The sequence below is a fragment of the Anguilla anguilla genome, chromosome 5, assembly GCF_013347855.1.
Source record: "Anguilla anguilla isolate fAngAng1 chromosome 5, fAngAng1.pri, whole genome shotgun sequence".
NCBI lineage: Eukaryota > Metazoa > Chordata > Actinopteri > Anguilliformes > Anguillidae > Anguilla > Anguilla anguilla.
In genome coordinates, this window is record NC_049205.1 from 42281075 (window position 1) to 42302516 (window position 21442).

The 21442-nt window shown below is 39.6% G+C and overlaps 1 protein-coding gene and 2 long non-coding RNA genes across 5 annotated transcripts in view; 1 reads left to right on the forward strand and 2 right to left on the reverse strand.

Moving 5' to 3' along the window:
• LOC118228350 overlaps positions 1-3471 on the reverse strand; it is a 28312-nt gene extending 24841 nt beyond the window's left edge. The window contains exon 1 of the long non-coding RNA XR_004765463.1: positions 1088-3471. This is a non-coding gene — a long non-coding RNA (uncharacterized LOC118228350). The remainder of the gene's footprint in view (positions 1-1087) is intronic.
• On the forward strand, positions 1860-2975 carry LOC118228349. Of its 2 annotated transcripts, none has more exons than XR_004765461.1 (4): positions 1860-1951; positions 2257-2287; positions 2631-2725; positions 2884-2975. It is a non-coding gene; the product is annotated as an uncharacterized LOC118228349 (long non-coding RNA). The 2 variants fall into 2 exon arrangements; XR_004765462.1 differs by having other exon boundaries at positions 1867-1951; positions 2197-2287.
• A 20-nt stretch (positions 3472-3491) lies between the features above and the next one.
• LOC118228351 (C-Jun-amino-terminal kinase-interacting protein 1-like) overlaps positions 3492-21442 on the reverse strand; it is a 40574-nt gene continuing 22623 nt past the window's right edge. For both annotated transcript variants that reach the window (XM_035419810.1, XM_035419811.1), the window contains exons 3-12: positions 19586-19828; positions 14995-15076; positions 13123-14019; positions 9767-9842; positions 8818-8990; positions 8427-8530; positions 7838-7954; positions 6846-6916; positions 6498-6596; positions 3492-6095 (exon numbers count right to left, since the gene is read on the reverse strand). In XM_035419810.1, coding sequence (XP_035275701.1) covers positions 6023-6095; positions 6498-6596; positions 6846-6916; positions 7838-7954; positions 8427-8530; positions 8818-8990; positions 9767-9842; positions 13123-14019; positions 14995-15076; positions 19586-19828 — 1935 coding nt within the window. In that variant the 3' untranslated portion in view covers positions 3492-6022. The remainder of the gene's footprint in view (positions 6096-6497; positions 6597-6845; positions 6917-7837; positions 7955-8426; positions 8531-8817; positions 8991-9766; positions 9843-13122; positions 14020-14994; positions 15077-19585; positions 19829-21442) is intronic.

A 21442-nucleotide genomic window follows, 5' to 3' on the forward strand; every position in this document is an offset into this window, starting at 1 on the left:
CGCATGGTATTTTTTCAAAAAGTTGTTTAGAAAATACAAAATAACTAAATACGGAAGGTTAACCCTGAATATGTTCATATCTTTTTATATATTATCAAATTTTGTCAAACTGATTATTTAATGAATCAAGATTTACAACCCTGATTTAACAGTCAATCTCACGCTGGGATTTGAATCTGCAGCCCACTCGTCGCCGCACTAATTCTTTAAGATATACTGTACCATGGACGAGAATGGTTGCCAAGCCTCTCTTAATATTTATAATACATGTCTAAAAGAGGACTGCAGTATTTAACTTTTATGAAGGGGAAATGAATCACCCACAGTAAAGTAATCTAGCAGGGTGAGTTCAAGCAGTTTCCTTTAACAGACAGTAAGAAAAATATGGTATTATTTCTTCACAAACATGCAGCCAGACCGGCTTGGGTGCATCAGACGTTTAGGTTTGTAAATATGGACATTTGCCACAAGAAATTTCAGCAGGGACAAACCTAGAAATTATTGTTAATGCTCTAACTGTGAAACATGGGTGATATACAGTATTTATTTAATAAACCACAGGAAGAGTAGCCTACAGGGTGGCAATGAAGTCAGAGAAAATGGGATGGAGTAGAAAGTGAGCAAGATGGCAAATTCACAGGACCACCATTTTTGTCATATGCAACAGCTCTACTCATAAACTTGGAGTTGGACCATGACCTGGGATGTATTCATGAAACAGGATAAAGGGGTAGGCTAAGTGTATTTAGGCTATGTCCAGCTAACTTTCATGCCAAACTCTGAACATCTTCCCCTAAGTTCTACCACATGAGTTTCAGCCAGACAATTTAGTTTTGTAAGCAATTCTCAATTCCTCCGATCCATGACAGGCAACAGCATGTTAACAACCTAACTTAACTCAACTTGACTTTTGTATAAAACCCAGTTCTCCAACGAAGCCATATTACCTTTTCCACAATGGCTCCTTTCTTGAATGATCTTTCAGACGTGAGTACACAATTACCAGATGAGTTTTGAGAGCAAACGAATATAAATACTCAAAAACAAAACAAATATAAATATTCAAAGACCCAACTAATTTCCTTACCGTGACCTTTTAGGAAAGCATCCTCCGACAAGAAGCGACTTCATAATCGCCGCCATTATTTTCAATGGGGGCCGAGTCCTCGTGTCCACGAGGCATGCAAGGAAAGCTGGTGGAGCTACCAGAGGGACAGTGAACCTGGTGCAATAACCAATAAGATTAAAAATCCGACGTGTAAACTGTCTCCAGTTACAAAATGTATTTCCCCATTCCATGTAGATCTGTTAAGCAGGACTCGTTATTGCTGTGTGGGGATTTCCAAAATATACGATGGACATACATTTAACTAACACTGTTTTAAAAGTAGAAAACACGCCAACAAGCGGCCGATTGTTCCCCACGCTCTGCTATATAGCCTAGCTGGGGGAAATGGACATTCACAAGCATCAGAACATGATCTTTCAGATGCAGTTAACCTCGTGTTGCACTAGGGGGCTTTCTCGCCTAGGTTAGAACCATAGACTGTATAAAGAGGTCAGAACACTAAAATAGTGTTCATCTTTTATGGATTGGTGACTTGTCAGGGTTTATCCCTGCCTTTCCCCCAGAAGTGAATCTGCTAGGTAGCCTATGGGGTATGCCGCCCCGCCAAAGTGTAACTTGGCGGGATGAACAGGCAAGACAGGCAAATACCATGGGGCCCGGGACATTGTGGAGTTTTAGGACTTTTGGGTAGGCTAATATGGTGACAGTAGAAATCTGTCTGAGGGCCTAAAATGCTAAATAAACTTGTTAATAGGCGCATGAATGAACATTACAAACGCACAGGAAAGAATAGCTATTTTCATCAGTCGTCAGGAAACAGTTTAGCGAGTTAGCAAATGGCCTCAAGTGCAAATGTTAAATAATAGGAAAAGACCAATTAAGGTAGGCCTACTGTTTCAGCAAATAAACACTAACTGCATTTCATAGCCCGTCACTGTGGATATGTATTCACAGATTTAAACCCAACAATGCGGTTATAATTTGTTGATATGTATTTTTAAATTGTTTGAAAATTAACGTTTTTGTGACATCATTAAGTGAAATGGAAGTCTTGAGAAAAATATCGCCTAATCTCGTTGAATGGCGAAATTAAGCATATAACGTTATGCTTTTCTTTACCATTTTAGAGTAAAAAGTCGTCCAAATGAGGGCGGAAATTATTTTTGTTTTGCTATTAATGTTTGCAGGAATAAGTCTCGCTGTCCCTCTGCCGAAAAGGTAGGCTGTCCTCAGATGACGTTATGAACACGCTGTTTGTAGCCTAACTTTAACGGCTTTATTAGACTTTGCTCGGTGGTGCTAGTAGGAGGGCATCATTTTAATTTACATGAATGTAGTCATTAATGACCTAATTTAAAGATAATAGTCATTTGGTATATTCACTCTTAGTATATTAGAAGTGTGATTGCTATGGAGTTTTGATGGCTAATCTCCTATTTGAAATACGGGTCCTCTAACTTTTAAAGCCAAAAAGTGTTTGTCAAAAAGTAGATGATCTCAAATGGCCAATAATTAATATACAATCTCACGTAGGCTATACAACATTTGCCTCGTTTACCAGAACCGATGTCATTTTACCAAGAGATAACGTGGAGTTGAGAATGGAGCCACTGTTTGACCCAGACTTTCATAAGGAACACATCACCCTGTTTGATGGTAAGATATTACCTGGTATTTTTCTTTTTTCACCACATCCAAATATTGTCATCATTGTTGGGCTGCTACTTGAAAAACAGAAATATATAGTTATCTGTTAAACATGACAGACATGTATTGTGTGGATATGCTCTCAAATGTCTTCAAACATTTTCTAGACTATGGCATAAAGCCCATCCCACCTCGATTTCCACCCTACCTCCTGCATGAACAGGGCACCTACGACCCAAACCTGGATGAGGAATACTACTAAGCATCTTCTTAAATGAAATAATAAATGTGAACTTGAATTCAAAATAAAGCAGAACTGTATACTACTGGAGGAAAAATGATGCATTAGTGTGTTCCCTTCTATGTGAAATTTAGGGTAATATCTATATTCACTCCTGCAATTACCCAGAAATAATTCCAGGACACACATATCCCTGCATTGAAATATTTTAAATAAGGAAAAATATATACTTTAAAAAAGAACACATACTATAGTATGAATTGTATTATAATGTACTGTAATGTTACACATTTTATGGTTTTATTCGTCACTAGTTCTTTGTGTGTTAAAGTCTGGCTTTGGAGAATTAAACTAAATCGACACAAAGAAAACCTCTCCCATCTGTCACACTCAGTTGTGCTGGAAAGTGAATCAAGAAAATTGTCTTTCTTGAGACAGAAGGGCTGGCAATATTTTCTCATTTTTATTTCCACTTGAATAATGGCTATATTACAAAATGTGCAAAATATCCCGCTAAAAGTAATAAAAGCTAAAAGTAATAAAATTAAAGGTTTGTGAGGTTAAAGTAATTTCTATTTTACATACAATAATATCTAAATTAATGTAACAAATTAAAGTCATTTTCTTGATAAACAGCATGCTGACATTCTTAAGACACCTCTTTGTACATCTGGGCTCTTGAATTCTAAATGGACCTTCTGTCACACAAAACTGTAAGCCAAGTCCATTACGATAGGCTAATACAGAGCCAGGAAGACAGTTGGCAATAGGTTTGTGATGTACTGATTTTGATATCGGGAGGTTACACTTAGTCACAAAACTTCCCTTGCTGTGGTACTGGAACATTTGGCATAGCTTTGAGTAGACTTACTGTCAGCTGGAATAGCAGCCACTTCACTAGCAATACCAGGCCATACTTGCTACAGTTTGATTGAATAGAAGTCACCATGACCAGATACATTCTTGCGCATGTGTCAGATTTAGTCTACCTAAAGAACCATATATTGTATGCATTACAAAACAGTGGGTGCCAACTTTAAATAACATGCACAGTTGCACATCTTGTTTAAATGCTGTGGGCTTGCTTTTATGTTTCTCTTTTCCTTTTTACTTGGTAGATTCCCTGTTCTGTTGTGACAAACACATAAATTGTCTACCATCTAAAGGTGTCTACAGCAAAAAGTCAGAAACCGAAATACAGTAAAATATTTTTTCCAAACTAAGGAGAAGAATTGTCTGCTGACAACTGGAATTCATGGAAGGGTATAGTTCTTTTAAAAGATTTCACACATGTATGCTGTGTATCCCTTTCATATTTGAACATCACATTGGCATGATCCAGCAGCACTGCAGTGCATTTCCTGCTTTGTAATGAAGACATTTCTCTGTGCCATAAACTCTGTTTTACTTTCGGCACACTTTGAGATACTTCACTCACCAACAGCATTTCAACAGTTCCCACAGCCCCATGATAACTCTTAATAAACAAAATATATAAATATGTATATTCACACTAATCAGAATGATAATGATAAAAAATAGGCACTACTAGTGAAGATCTGAAAGTCTGATTCACTTTTTGCTTCCCAGACAAAGTCAGCATCTCTGCTATGGACAGAGGATTTCATTAGCTACATTTCATTCCAGTCATGGATTTCTGTGTTAGAAATGAGATCATTTGGGACTCCCCTAATGAAACAGAGAAACACCTAATGAGTCTTTGACCTCATAAACATCAACATCACAACAAAATTTACCTAAAGCCTCAAATGATAATCATTGGACTTTATTTAATGTGTGTTGAAATGTTGGGCTAAATGATAATATGTGTAGTATTGTATATCTGTCAGATAGTATTAGATTGTGACTGAATTTCCAGACAGGCTGGTTACTGGTTTGTTTCAATGGTGTAAAAGTCGCATTTTTTATACTGGGAGTAGCGAAGGGAAATGCTTTTGTTTGAAAGTCTCACCTGAATAAATCGAACTAAAATATGGTTGTCATTCAAGGGGAATGAAATGTGTTGTCCCATCTACCAACCGACTGGGGAAACAGGATATTGTAGTGTTGAAGAAGCTGTGGTTTGCCATTATAACTTCAAGTGGAACCAAGAAGTGAAGAACCATGATACTTTTCAAATACCTAAAAATCTGATCCCACAATAACTGATCATAACAGGATACAGTGAGTGACCTCTAAGGTTTAAGTTCATGTACAGTGCATCAGAAGAAATTGAAGTGTCCTGGAAAAGCTTGACAATCTGTATTTTCTACATTTAACTTTTTCTGCAAAAAAATTAAAATTTCCTTTGCTTCTTTGTGATTTTGAACATTTTGACATAAGGATGATCTGAACTTACAGGCAAAACAGTTGATCTTTCACTCTTCTTGCAGTTTTTAATTTCATAAGAAAATCCCCATCACCCAAATAAACTCCATCATCAAGTTTTTCAAGGATAGCTTTTAACAAATATGCATATGTATACCTCCAACTCAAGTGATGGGTTTCCAGTATGAAAAAAATGCATTTAGAACTGGAGTATATTTGGGCAAAAAATAAAAACTACAAAAACACAAAAGTAAAATATCTGCCACATCTTTTGTGCCTGTACTAATACAGATGTCAAAGAAACCTCTGGTTCATCCTGATAAATTCATGTTTATCAGTTCACCACAAAAGAGCTGATAAAAATGGACAGCTGCGGCATGATATCAAACATCTGTTTTGTGGCCTCAGAATTTCCTTGAAATTTGCAACACTTTGAACTTTAGTTTAATTGTTCCTACTGCTAGCTATCAGGAAAAATAAATATATGTATATATATATCTGTCATACGTCCACTCACAAGAGGGAGTTTTAACACTACAATGTTGCACTTTGAGTTTAGAATAAGATCGTTCACAGAACTCAAACATCTTTGCATATTTATCTTTTTTAAAAAAGGAAATAACTTGGCCAGAAAGCAAATGTCTTAATTTTTTGTTTGTTGTAATGATTTTTACCTTATTTTTACCACCATGCAACATATTATGATATACATTAATGTACAGGGAAGGCAGGACAGGCTATTCAAGGTAGATGTCTTCTGTTGGGCATGTGTACTCAACACATTCCTTATAGAATAGCTGGAATGCTCTCCTGTTTACAGGGAAAAAATCAGATTAGACGTTAAGGTAAAATAAATGAAAAGTGTATTAGTTTATAGTAATATTTAAACATTCCATTATATTCACATAATTTAAAATGTATGTGTTAATCAATAGCAAAATAAGCATTTACTATGACAGCAGTCTGTTACATAATTTTCACAGAAATCTTTTTAAAACAGAATTTTAGCATGTAGAATGTGTGAGAGAGCATGTGTAGTTGGTGACCAGGTTGGTGCTACATACATTTTACACTTTGCAACCCAGTAAAATGTCCAGTGTTAATTCAATTCTAAATGAGTTTTGTAAACCCCCATAGCATAGCATTTACTATACAATGCTTTGAGATCTATGAAAGGTGTGACATACATTGCAATCTACAATTTGTACTTACCCTACAGATTCTGCTAGAGGCTTGGTCGAGTCTTCTGACACAAAGACATGACAAGCAAACCTTTGATCTGCTGGATGTTTTGTAATAAAACCGAAATACCTGAAATAAGATACATACTGGTATTACTGTGCTTGTAAGTAAGTACATCCTTGCCATCAAATTTATTGTCTATAGAATCCAGCAAGAAGCAGCAATAATACATATTAATGTAATAAATGAGTAAGTTGACAATTTTACATTTTCTTTATTGTTCTAAACTCAAGCTACTTTAAGTTGTGTTGCTATAAAAAAAAATGAATAAATAAAAGTGGCACAGAAAAATATTTTTGGTTGTCTGGTTTGACTCACTTATTGTTCTTTGGATGATAACCACAGAAGGAGATGTTCTTCAGCTGAAAGAAGTGACTGCATTTATTTCCCTGGAGAACACAGAAATATGAATGTGCTTATCACTCTGATGAAGAGTGTGCGAATACAGGTACCTTGTAAGTATACAAAACATGGAAGCAGTCCATTTAACCATGTCTGCATCCATAAAATAATATTTATTTTAAAAAATACAGTTACCACTAGTAAGCCTAAGGTTTGGCCTATGTCTCGGACTGTTTTTTTCCTTATTTCTTCATATGCCTCATATTGGCTTCCTTGACTTTCATTGGCACAACTCAATAACAGACTCTGAAGGCAATCAAAAGCTTACAATCAAGAGAGGCTACTGAAAGCTGTCTCATACCTGCACTAAGGAATTAACTGAAAACACCTGGCTAATGAGAAACACCTTTGAAGCCATTTGTCCCAAACATTATGGTGCTGTGAAATGGGGGAACTATGTATAAAAAGTACTGTATTTTCAGCATTGTGAATTCAAAATGTATACAAATACCCTTAATTAAAAGCTGAAAAGCTGCACTTTAACCACATGTGGATTGTCTGGTTACAAAAAAAATTGTGGAGTCCCAAGCATTATGGAGCTCTCTATACATGTAACAATAAAACATTATTTTGTGTGAATGCTAAAGATGGATTTATAGTTCATTACAGTTACAGTTTTTGTTCCCAGTGGAAACAGACCTTAACACTTAGAATATAGTCCTCAAGGGGGCGACAATCCCCTGCATCAGGAAGCCCTTTTTTGGCCTTTTTTGTAGAACTGGAATGTAATATTGGAACACAATTGTATTGTATTTATGAGTTGTATTCATATTTATGATATTTTTTGACTACTTTGATTGCGGGAGTTAGATATAAATGGCTAATATTTGGGATACTAGACAATATTAGTCAACTTACATTAGAGTGGAAGCTACATCGTGATCAAAATTTTATCAGTTGGCACTTACTCTGCTAAAACTGCTGTACTCATCTTGAACAACAAGTTTCACGCCTTTCATATTGATTTCTAGTATGCAGGAGGAGGGAGGGTTGAACTGTACTGTCATTCTTCTATTAGTTGCAATCTGGAAGGATAAAAAGCCTTTTTTAAAACACAAATAAATTCCATATATGTTTCGCAAATAGAGTTGATCTCCTTAAATTCAGAAACGTGATCAGCACACACACAGACAAACACACACACACACACACATACAGAGACATCATTATTATAATGATTATTAAACATGATTGGGGGCTGTACTCCATTAACAGCAAGTAATGATTTTACATAGTGCACGAAAAAAACCTCTGCTGCTCAGTATTCTGCTAGGTTGTTAAGAACAGTAAGCCCCAATCCCACCCCTCTCCCTCTTCTCTTTATTTCTCACTCTCATCTCACCGACCGTCTACACACCTTTCACTGTAATTCACCTTTTCTGTTCTTCCATGCTTTCTCCTTCCCTCTCCCATTTTTACCTGTTACTCCATCCTTTCCTCCTAGCCATTTGCTGATGCAGTGCAGACTGGGCATTGCACACACACTTTTATACCCACCTTTTGCATAGCTGCGCAGAGAACATCATTCCCTTTGTGATACGGCACTTGAACAGAGCCCAAATATTTCACCCGGAATGTGTCCTCCCAGTCAGAGCTTTTCACTGAGGGAGAAATGCAACACAGCACAGTTCAGCAGAGAATAGAGGAAACCTTGAACAAAGTAATTTCACAGCTGGTGTTAGAGCATGCAAATAAAATTTTTAAAGACACAATATGTTATGATGCACAGTATTTGCCTGTTATAACTATGAATACTCTTTGAAGTAACATAATCAAATAAAAACATTAAAACTAAGACAAAACTATTTTCTCTGGAAGCTGAGATGACAAGTGAGAACAAATCAAGACAGGGAGTGAAAAGAAAAAATGCAGATGCGCAGGACTGTACCTTTGTATTGATCGGGCTCCTTGGTGACCTCAATGGCATAGTAGGCAGGGAAAATTCCATGGGCACCGGTGCGCATGTTGTATCCCTCGTACCAGTAGTCCTCTGCCTGTACCTCTACCAGAAGTGGGTCATCCACGTCAAGCTCCAACTCATCATCATGACGAGGAACAAATCTGACACCAAAGGAACACACTGTAAGGAACGGTGACAGGTATCGTTGAAAAGAGCTCGCTAATCCATCTGAAATGGCAGCCATTGAACAATGTGGGCTTCTTTTGGCTTCTTTGTAGAGATATAAGCAATGGAAAATGGAATAAACTATAGTGCAATGTAATAAATGATGGAATAATTGACATATACATTGTCCTGGGAATTGGGAGGAGTAATACCCAAAGACAGACAAACAAATAATACCAACTTCAAACATATAGGGCTCTGTATGTTAATACTGTCTTTGCAGTTGCACATATATCAAATTGTTTGCTATGGGCTGTCAGACACAGTGATTTAGCTAAAGCACTGGTAAATAATGTGCCCCAAGGGCTGCAGTCGAATTCTATCCATGAGCCGATGCATATTATAATTGGTTATGTCATGACCCTGGAGAAAGGGCTTTTATTGGCAGTGTATTCGTTGTCTCTGGTACCAGTACCAGTGGTCTGCGTAGCAGTGGAAGTTGCGTAGCTCCCTGGTGCAAAAGCTGTGTAGAGTGTATAGAAGCAACACATGTTCGTGCATGTTAGTGTTCAGATGTTTGAACTAAAAAAGGTGTTGGGATTGGATAGATTTACATTTGGGATTGAGTACTGCAAATGGAGAAGCAAAGAATAAAAGGGATAGGAGTTTCTCAATACATCTTTTCTACATCTATGATACTAGTCTCAAGGTGTGGAACACAATTGAGTGTGACATCTACAGTACAGACCCTTCAGGGAATACAGCGTAGTACCTGTACACAGCTCGATGACTCTGATCTCGCTCCTCCCCATTGATTACACAGGAGAACAGACCAAAGGATTCTGCACCTGCAAGAGTGAAGGAGAGATGTACACTGCCCTTGTGTCACATGGCTCATTGCACTCACTAAGATACACACTGCGTGGGCCTAAAATGATAGCCTGACACTGACACACCTTCCCGAATAAATGCCATAGTGTCTTTTTATAAACCAGATTCATACTAACATACAGGGAAAAAAAACAATTACGTTTAAAAATATCTGTAATGGTCACCAGCTAAACTGTGGGGTTCTTGCAGCCATGCATAGCTCTGGCTAACACTTACAATGCACATTTATTAATCTCAGAGTATTTATTCACTCACAGCAGTACCCATACAGATATAAGCTAAGCCTGAAACAGGTGCTGCTTTCATTTTCCAGAATATGTCTTCAAAACTAATATCCTTCTTATATATCATGCCTTTAAACAAACTGTAGCCATGTTGATGTCTACTGTGGCTTCAGCAAGGAGCTTTACTGCTGAATGTGTGCTCTTCAAATGGCTTTTACCACAACATAGGCATTGGCATTTTCCACATCACAGACACCCCACGTACTAGAGGAGAGCAAAAAATCTCTCTGATCTCTCATAAGAACTGGTAGGCACCTGGTGAGTAACTAAGAGGTTAGCAATAACCTGAGGAACCGTGCTGACTTAAACCCATTCTACCTTGGATGAAGCATTTAGTGCCCTGCAAACTCCTGTTCATGTGTAGTTAATGGCATAGCCCAGATTCAAACAAGTAATGTTTAGGTCTGTTTAGGCATACATTATCATACAGATAGTATAACTGATTATATCTGATATTATTTTGATAAACAAACATCATAAGCAAAGACTCCTACCAGTAAAAATGATGCATAACTTCAATGGCATGTGAATGGTTCTAAAAGAAAAATATTCAGTAGAACCTCAATGCAAACTTCAACGTTATGGACTGACCAGGCAACCAAACAGGCCATGTACCTGGAAGTAGTACAAGCCTTTTCAAGTGCTTCGTTATACAATAAATATTGTAATACAATACAATAAAATATGTTCAATGCTAACATTAGTACAAGTTAGCATCAAACAGAAATAAGCATGCCGGGTCCATCAAAAGTCAGCTAGTTTGGGGCAACTTTCACAGCCAGTGGCACAACAAACCAAAAACAGCGATACCATTTTGGGTACAATAAAACAGACATTTCAATGTTGCTCTCAACATATTGATAAGAATGTATTAATAACCAGTTAGCTTGGTGGTAAGAAGCTGCCAGTATGTCAGTAGATCCCTGCTCCACTTTCACTGTTCCTGCACTGATGCAGTGTCTTTACTGAACTGGCAAGACCCATCCCTGGCTTTCTTTGAACTTGTAGTTCACCCTGTGTATGCATGCATGTAGTTTACCCTACATTCCCAAAAGGTTTATGTATAGCTCCGAGGTTCTACTGTAACTTGCAGGAGAGAGGGAAAAAAATGTTAATTTAAAACTCACGCAGACATGGAGCATCCATACATTTTAAAATTTACACATGCTAATTTTGACGTAAGCACACCTTGCTTAAGATAATAATTACGGAACAACACAGAATTTAAGAGTATGGAAACAGCTGAAATACAGTGACAGGAGAAGGCCTCATGCCAGGACAGCATCCACAAACACAATCTCAAAACAGTCAATCAGGATTTGGGCTCTTGTTAGTGACAGCCATTTCATGCCACTATCAGAATGTGTTCATGTGTAACACTGACAGTCATCAAAATATAAAAAAAGGAAAATCAGTTCCTCATAGCTGTCACCTTCATTCCTCACTGGGGTATGTTAATGATTGTTTCATACATGCATGAAATAATTTGACAGAATTCAGCACAGATATATTGGCCGTCCTGACATTCACTGGAAAGGTACGTAATTGGATGATGTGATGTACTGCTTTCTTGCTAGGATGTTATGTCCCTAAAAATAGAACATCACAGCCAGCTTCATTCAAATGCATTTACAGCACAGCCAAAGCAATGCAAATGAAAACAGACTTTTTTCAGCTATTCATACTAGCATAGAGGCACACTGGCCCCCATCAAAGTAAACCTTTCATTCAATGAGAGGTCCCTTAAAATAACATGCACAACTATTTTGAGTTTTGGCAATACATAACATGCAGCCTTCAAATTAATATGAAATCTGTGTCACCCAATAACAACAAATCATTAGGCAAGCCGTGAAATTTTTTAAGTGCAGTCATTTATCGTCTCACACTAATATCTACTTCCATTTCATTGCTAGCTTTAAATACGCTCCAGGGTCCTGTTTCACATACATTCCTTAAACAGTCCAGGATAATTATATGCGTATGTTATCAAATTATCTCGTTAATTAAATTCGGGCTTACTCCGTTTCACAAAGTATGAATTACAAATTTATGAGTTAATCTAGGATTGAATCTACTGTGTATTGTGTAATCTTGTATCATGTTCGTTAGTTTTATTTTGCTTTTATTCTTGTCCTCAAATGTGAAGCATCTTGCGTTGCATTTTATCTATGAAACAAAATTTAAAAGGTTTATTACATTTTCAGCATCACCAACAGCATATTAAAATGTGCAGGTCTGAGGAAGCGTGGCACAATACAGTAGTGCTACTGATTGGCCACATGTATTCACACCTGACTGACTCACAGGTAAATGGAGGGTGAAAAACCAGCAGTTCTTGGACCTAGAAGGCCATGATTTCAGTAACAGGACCTTAAAGATCTTGTCTGTCTCTAAAAAAAAAAAACATTCCTTTTGAAATGCTCTTCTAACAATGATGATTTATTGACAAGAACTTCTGACAAACGATGCATTAATTTCTGCTGTTGTTGTGTGTGTGTGATTTCACAGTATGGCTTATAGGCTATGTCCATTGCTTAAACTTGAAATCCATGCAGGATGTAAGACTCTGCCCCAATAACAAGTCTGGCAAAATTGTTAACTCACTTCATGAAGCCAAAAATCCTGAGCTTATCCCAAAATGTTAACAAAATAAACAGCTTCAAAACTGTATACATATTGTTAGAATGATCTACAAACTTCATTACTTGAGAACTGGAGGAAGCGTTTTTCTCCCTATGTACCACTTCTATACTTGTCTGAATTGAAAGCTAATGTCTGAGATACTGCTATAAGGATGTATAACATATTAGGAACAATTAAGAAGAGTCTGGAGCTTGACTAAATTAGTTTCAAACAAAGCGAATCTGTCTTCATCTTTCTGTGGATCTGGTAAAATCAGGTTACTCAAATGTTAAAAGAGTTAAAATGTTAAAAGAGGCATTAGACTTACTTGAAGAGCGAGAGTGGCCGTTCATGAAGACATTGAGGAACTTGCGGGACATGGGAAGATCAGCCTCGGGGGTGGAGTCCTGTGACAGACAAGAGGCATCCCGTCTCAAGCCCCCACCCTCCTCCTCCTCTTCATACTCCTCACCAATGGCCGACTCGTAGGGGGAGGAGACACAGTTGTCATAGATGGTAGCCGAGTCGCTGTCGTCGCTGTAGCCTTGGTAGCACTGCCTCAGGCTGACTAGCTCCAGCTGGGCATGCTCGTCCACCACCAGGGTGTATTTGACTGAGTCATAGGAGAGCCCACTGGCCTCTGAGCTGATGGAAGTCCGTGGGACGCCCAGCTCGGAGGCAGCCGCCGCCGCCCCACCCCCAGCCATGCTCCCAGCCCCGCACCCCGCCCCTCTCGCACTTAGGTCCAGGGCGGCTGTGGAGGAGGACGAGGGAGGGTACACCTCATCCTCCTCGCTGATGGAAGGGTTTGTCCGGTCAGGGAGGGGCTGGTAGGGTGGGGGCCCCTCTGCGTCGGAGCTGATGGACATGCGGTTATTTTCCCCTGCCTGTGAGAGGAAAGGCCTGTCCTGCTCCAGCGGGTCCGAGTTCCTCTGCACGGGGGTCAGGTAGATCTCCTCGGTGGGCTCCAGGCGCACGTCCGTGTGGTAGCGGATTCGCTCGCGGTGCGCCGCCCCCGATGCCTGCGCGGGGGACTGAGAGCTGGCCGCAGCCGGGGGCTTGTCCTGCAGCTTGGAGCGCGTGCCCCCGCTGCTCTGTGTGGAAGAGGTCCTTCGGCTGGGGGTGTCCGTTGAGGTGCCTTTGTCTTTGGTCTGCGTGCTGCCACCGTGCTGCGCCGAGTCCTCCTCGCTCAGGCAGATGTGCTCATGTGTAGGTGTCAGTTCCGCTGTCGTACACACGCGCACGCACACGCAATATACAGCCATATGTACGCACACACACACCCATGCGCATGCACACACACACGCACACACAACCACACACAGATTAAAAGTTAGGCAACAAGGAACAGGAAAGATTATGAATCATACTACTGTACAGGAGCTGTAAAAAGGAACAAGGAGAATTATTATTTTAGCTTTCAAGGTAGAAAGACCATTGATTATTTCTGAAAATCACTCTTCAATTTGGTTTCCAAAACCTTTCTGCACTTTGAATGTGAAAAGCAGTGGTAATGACAATTCACATGTATTCACTGCAGTATATTTGTTCACTGTGATAATGACAAAAATGCATATGCTGATCAAATGTCATTATCACAGTTGTCATCAGAAAAAAAGTAATGCTTTATCTTGTATTATAAGGAGTGTTTTAGACTTAACAAAGAATACATTTCACCTTCAGTACATAACATATATGATAATAAAAACTCCAAATTTAAAATGCGAGGGGAATTTTCGTACGTATGTACTAAAATAAAACACTACTCATATTGTGTGTTTTGCTCATTCAGAAGTTTTGTGAACAGGGCAATGGACCTACGTGCTAACCCACTATGCCCCAAGCTTTATATTGTGAAATGATTTGGCAGACAGTTTCACAGTCATTTACACTACAGAGCTACAGAGCAGACGTGCACAACACTGACGCTTGTAATTTAATTTCCAGAGCCTTCCAAAGCCGGAGATATGTTTCCATGGCAACTCAGCCACAGAAGGAAAGTAGGAAGAGAGGCACTGGTGGGACGTACCACACAGTGAATGCAAAAATATTCCATTCTGTCAGCCGTGTGTGTGTGGGTGCGTGTGTGTGCATTCAACAAGAGGCTAAAGCATACAGTGTCTCTCTGGCGACCCTTTTAAACAAAGGATGTGCAGCCAACAGTGCAATGGTGGGAACTCGGAAATCATCCCACACTCACCTGTTTTCAGAGGGGAGGAAGAATGCCGGACCTTCTCCTGCCAGCTGTACTTCTTACCAAATGAGTTGTTGTTTAGTGTGTCCTATGATTCAATTAGAGAGAGCGAGAAAGAGAGACAGAAAAAGAGAGAGAGATCGAGAGAGAGAGAGACAGACAGAGAGAGAGAGAGAGAGAAAAGGGGGGAGGGGGGAACATACACAGCAAAGGGTTTATTCTGCTGAATGACCACGGCCTTTTGTACTGTCCGCTTTGTGCAGAGCTCATTTAAAGGGAACATGAACATTTTTCCCTTCCCTTCTCTCTCTCTCTCGCTCTCTCTCTCTCTCACACACACACACACACACACACACACACACACTACACCCTGGGTATGTAAAAAGAGTGTTCACAAATACAAGAGGCTGTTCGGCATGTGGGTCGAAAACTTCCCCATCCTAATATCAGGACCCCTCCCCCCTCCCCCTCAGGTTTGTGCCAAAGTACTGCCAATCTACTTCCTCTTGGCCTCAAAGAGACAAACATCCCTATATGGAGCTGAATGGCAAATGCCATGAAGGGTCCTAGGAAACAAAACAATCTACTTAGTTTTAATGATTGAAACAGAATAACAACAATTCCATTTTCCTTCATAAGCGTGAATGTTTTAAAAAATATATCTGCCACTAAGTCATTAGGCTTTCATACAGACTACACTACAGCACTGTGACAAGCTACTTCCATCAGCACAGTGATCTGCAGGGCAGTCAGGAAGTGTTCACAGATCAATATGATGATATATGTTGCTTCCAAAAAAGGAATCTGGCTTCTCGACACAGACAGCAGGGATGCTGACATCTCAGTCTCTGCAACGTCATTGTTCTCTCCAAATATCACGCTGAACTCCAATCTAACTCTGACTCACTTCTGTGATGCATTTGGACCAGATAGTGGTCCATTGTCATGGTAACAGTAGCAATGCTGCTAAAGGAGAGATGTGGGGAGGTGCGCTCATAATAGAAACAAACAAATATAGACTTTTCGGGGCTAGTCATTTTTCTCATCTTTGAATGTGTGTACGTGTGAGTGTGTGTGTGTGTGAGAGAGAGAGTGGGAGAATGCAGTTTTTTGTTATCTTTTTTCTCTTTCCCTCCCAATTTGGAATTCTCAGTCATGTTTACCACCGTACTCACATCTATCCTTTCAATTTGGTGCAGGGTAGATGAATGCCACAATGTACACTGGCAGAATGAAGATTCCATACCACACCGATGGGCCCATCTATATTCTGGAACAGTGCCTCAACAAGATGAGCCACCCCAAGAAGACACTAGACAATTTTAAAAAGGAGAATTGGCTGACAGACTTGTCAAGGACTGTGTCCTTGGTACAGAGCTTATCCAGGGCTAAAAAGTGCATGTATAGAATGACAGCGAAGTATCAGTTTTACTCAGGAAAGCACACTTTCCATATATAACCGGGTCAAGAATATTTCAGCTTTTATTTCATATTTCTCAGCTCTCTCTCGAGACAGTTTAAAAGACTCCTTATACAAACTTCATATCAAATGCATTCTGGAGGCCATTTTTAATATTACCAGCAACACTCTCCCAACAGTACGACTAATGCTCCAAGAAGACACACCTAAATTCTAGGACAAAGATATGTACTTTTCAACCCTGAGATTCTTTTAACATTTGAAATTAAAATTAATATATAATAGTACTCCTGCTGTAAAGTCAACTTTTCATGCAGTTTATACTGTAAGAGAATGCAACATTCTCTGAGAAACTTTTTTTATTTAAGTCAATTGAAAGCTTTCCATTCAGCCACTAAATACCACAGGATGGGCATCTTGCAATCCTTCGCACTGTCTGACAACATTCACGTGAGCACACACAGCAGAAGCTGAATTCATGGTGCCAGTTTAAGACAATAGGCATCTGGGTGGCAACGGATGTTCCAGAAGAGCAGAGCACACACCTTTAAACCAGAGAGACCAGAAGTCATTTCTCATATTCTGAAATGTCCTCAAGGTGAATGGATACACATGCACACACATGTACAGTATCTGCTCCCATTGACATGACAATCAGTATGCTGAACAGGTAATATTAACAGCTTTGTACAACAGGATTCCAATTACAGTTATTCTCAAGGACTAACTTGCAGAAGGGGAAAACAGACCAGCAACAGTTTGACAGGGTACTCAGTCCTATAATCTTTGAACTATGTATGCACCTTTTCAGTGATGCATTTGTGTGTGGGATTGAATATTTAATTTCATTCACTTGTGAGGTGGTTGGGTCAGATCGGTTTTGCACTCAGTACTGCACTATTCCTGGTGCTTATAGACTTGCCATTGTTTACAATAATGGCTACGTAAGTCGCTTTACAGAAAAGTGTCTGCCAAATGAATAAATGTATGTAAATATATGTATTTCAGCATGAAACAATAGAGAGTGTTCATGGAAGTGAGACTTGAAGGCCGTGTAATCCAAGACGAGCTGGGAGCCCATAGACACAGCCAGAGCCCGGAGCAGTGTACAAGAGCAGAACCGACAGGAGCAGGATTAGGGATTAGATTGGAGATTCTACACAAAACCCACCATGTAGACTGTGTATCATTCCCCCTTCCGGCCCATCTAAAAGAATCATGTCAACCTGGATATCATTGTTTAACCCCCTCATGGTTTAATATACTAATACCTTGAGTGGCAGGGTATCAGTATTTAAACCAAGGTGTCTTATCAGGGAGAGTCTTCTGTGAGTACTGGTACTGAGGTTGTGCTGGCCTGGAGGTCTGCCTACTGACCTGTTAGAGACTCCACTGTTCATTGCAAGGGTTGGAAATCATGAAATGATAATCAAATAAATAAAAAATCCACCAATACGCCAAAAGATGCAGATGTTCCACTCTAAAAGGAATCATGCATTTGTCATGCATTTGCATAATTTCTTTTCTTGTGTTTGGTTTGGGTCAAACTGACCCATTAAAAAATTTTAGTAAAAGAACAATTGTACCTTTGAGAGAAGTATTTCATAACCAGTAACTAAACTAGTGTAAATTTGGTTCTTGTTTTGTGTTGCCTTGTCTTCTTACTTATTTGGAATCTTTGAAAATATTACTTCACATTACATCACATACAGGCATTTAGCAGACGCTCTTAACCAGACACAAAAGTTTTACACAGTATCCATTCATACAGCTGGATACATACTAAATCGATTTAGGTTAAGAACCTTGCTCAAAGGTACAATGGTATCCTACCCGGAAATTGAACCTGCAACCTTTGCGTTACAAGCAGAGTTTCCATTATACCACGCTGCCACCCCAATGAACCCAATGAATATAGCAAGATAAAGATGAGAAATAATTGAGAATGTCAGTTCAAAATACACAAATACATAGTAATCTACCATGAAAACCTTTTTTCATTGAAATTTTTCACACATAAACGTGATTTATATCCCCCATGCTTTAATAATTGTGTAGTTTTTGTATAAATCACATCTTCATCAGAAATGAATGAAACGTTAAATGTGTTCTAGCAGAGGTAAATGACAACCAATAATCATATATATCATTTATATGCTTTTCAATTGAGGTAAAGATAATATATATTGAGTATTTTAGCATACATTTTATTTCTGTATTGCTTTAAATTCCAGTAACGTCCCAGGCATATACTGTATGACCCAGGCTAACAGTTTCACTGGCGGTAAAAAGTAAATAGAACACAAGGGTTAAGGGCATGAAAAAAGATATTTGTTCATCGAAGTAGAAAAGAGTCCCCCCTCCCACCCCCTTCCTTCCAGAAGGGAATGCGTTTCCACTAATACTTCTCTTCATAGTATGCACATTGAGGGGATCTCACAGCAACCCACATTAGAGAATCTATATCTCAGCACCATATTCGTCCGAGAATCAATAAGCCTTCTTACACAGTCTGTGTAGCCCAACACAGCTGTTCTCACACTGTATGTGTGCAAGCACTGATGGACTCCAAACAGTATTGGAGGTATTGGGCATTGGACATCATAAGTAGGGAGATTTTCCATCTCACCCAGCCCTCCTTGCATAAGCCTTATGTTTTGATGGCCATCTAGCATCATGTGCCCTGGCCAAATAACAGGTGTGCCCAGCCTACAGAGCTCATCTTGATCAGTCAAGAACAATCATATGCTAGGAGTAATCTTTGGCTGAATTAATTAGCTACACCGCCACTCTGATCTGCACTGTAGTGATGCTATTTTCAGACTGGCGAGATCACAGGAACAGTCGAGAGAACATATGGCACATGCTCACAGAAGGACAGATCAAGAGACAAACAACGACCACAAAAAAAGCGCAAACACAGTCAATCACACACCATCACACACACAAAACATGCCCTTACAAATCTTTCTTGTGGAACAAAACATTTAAAAATGTAAATTTATCGTTTTCAATGGATTTTCAATGGCCCTGAATAGAGAAGTTCAGTCATGTGTTTTAAACAATATCTGTACAGTTCACTAGTAGTCTGCTCGTGAGATAAGAGTCCCGCTGTTTTCCAGCATCACACATGAAACAGGAAAAGACACCAATAAGGGAAGGGTTAATTGGGCTCACCTGAGTCCGAGGCACCTGTGGGAAGAGGTTAAGTGTGGTGGGTCTCTTGGGCCGGTAGGTATCCATGGTTACAGGAGCAGGTTCCTTCACAGAGGGCACAATGGTAGGCAGCACAGCTTCCTCGTCCTGAATGTCATCCACAGCATCGATCAGGTCCAAATGGAGCATCTCCGCCTGCAGCTTGGAAGCCACACTCCCCTCTGCCTTCCCTGGCCCACTATTGGCTCCCCGTGTCACATGGCCCTGGAAAGACAGAGCGGCAGTGTTTCAGTGAAGGCAGAGCTGGCTGTAGCCATGGTGGGGGGATTGAGCCAGCCAATTACAGCCTGCCTTTACAGGAGCCTATAACCCTTTCATTGCTGAGTTGCTTTTGTTGTTTAAAACAGGAACAGCTATGAGAGAGAGAAGGTAGACATATTCACAGGATTTTGTATATTGAGCTATTGTATTTTTTCCAGAGATCATAAACAAAATTTATTTAAATGGCCAGCAAGGCAGACTAACATTCTGTTGCTCTGTATGTGTATGTATGAATGTCTTCAATTGACTAATGCCATGTGACCACATAATTTTAAAATAAACAGAAACTGGCATTTAGATTTATACTGATATACTACACACTAGTAATACCTTTCCTCCAAAATCCAAAAAACAAATATCTTCAGGGTCTGATGACAGTGATATAGTACACTCTTCCAATCACAGGTTGGTTGAGCCAATCATGAGGTCTGGTTCTTTAAACCTCCCTCTGACTCATAGCATGCTCCAGTCACGACGCCTCTTTGGCAAATACTAGAAAGCAACCAGTGGACAGTAGGTTTCGGAATGTGCCTCTTAAACATCACCCGAGATTGGCTGCCCACCTGTCTGTAATTCTAGGTGACATGCTGCCCTGGCTTGGTCCCTGTTCTGTAGAGTACATGTAAGCAGCAGAGAGTAGGAGTTAAGCTGATAAGTGACTTTCCACTGTACTAGACGCACAGCCTCTGCTTCACCTCTTTAACGCTCCCAGATAAAAGCACAGCCTAGTAAGAGCCCTCAGGGACAGCACGCCACCCCGAAACCTCACTGTGACAACCAATTCATAGCAAAATTCTTGATAAACCATTGATCAGTTGTTAGGATATGTAAATCTATATTTTCCCAAGAGACATTTAGCCATCTCTAGAAAAAGAAACCATCTTCCAAAAATACCTTCACAGAAACTGCCTGTACACCAGCGCTAATCAACGTTTAAATGCCTGGACAAGAGTCATTTTTGCTTTTCCAAAGATGGCATAGAGAGTGGAAAAAAAAATACAAGATAGCAAAAAGCTCAAATCAGCTGTCTCCATGACAACTTACAATAATTACAGTCATTAAGCCCCAGATGACTAGTTGAATGGGATGGAGAACAGGATGGTGATGTGTACAGTGAAGCAATGGCATACAGATCACAGCCAAGGGTAAATCAGCTCAGATTAAGTGAACTAATGCATGATGAGAGAATGTGATGAATACTAATCCTATTCTACGGTATCATGACACACAAAAGCTGAATTCTCATGTGTATTACCCACACGAACATGAATAATGGAATGCCGAAAATGCTTTAATTCCTTCAGGTGTACTGGAAATCACCACTTTGAGTAAATCACAAAACAAGTTTGGTTTGTGTAATCATCTTGAATTCAATGCCGTGATGTATGGTTAATGAATTACTCCTCCTTTTGTCTGAATCCAGCCTCTGGTGATAAGCTTAATCCCCTTTAAAATAAAACTTACATCAAAGTCATAGTATGCCAGTGAATGCATAGTGTGCAACAAAAAAGGCTTTGGGGGGCAGGGATATCTCAGTCATAAAGCAATGTCACCCAT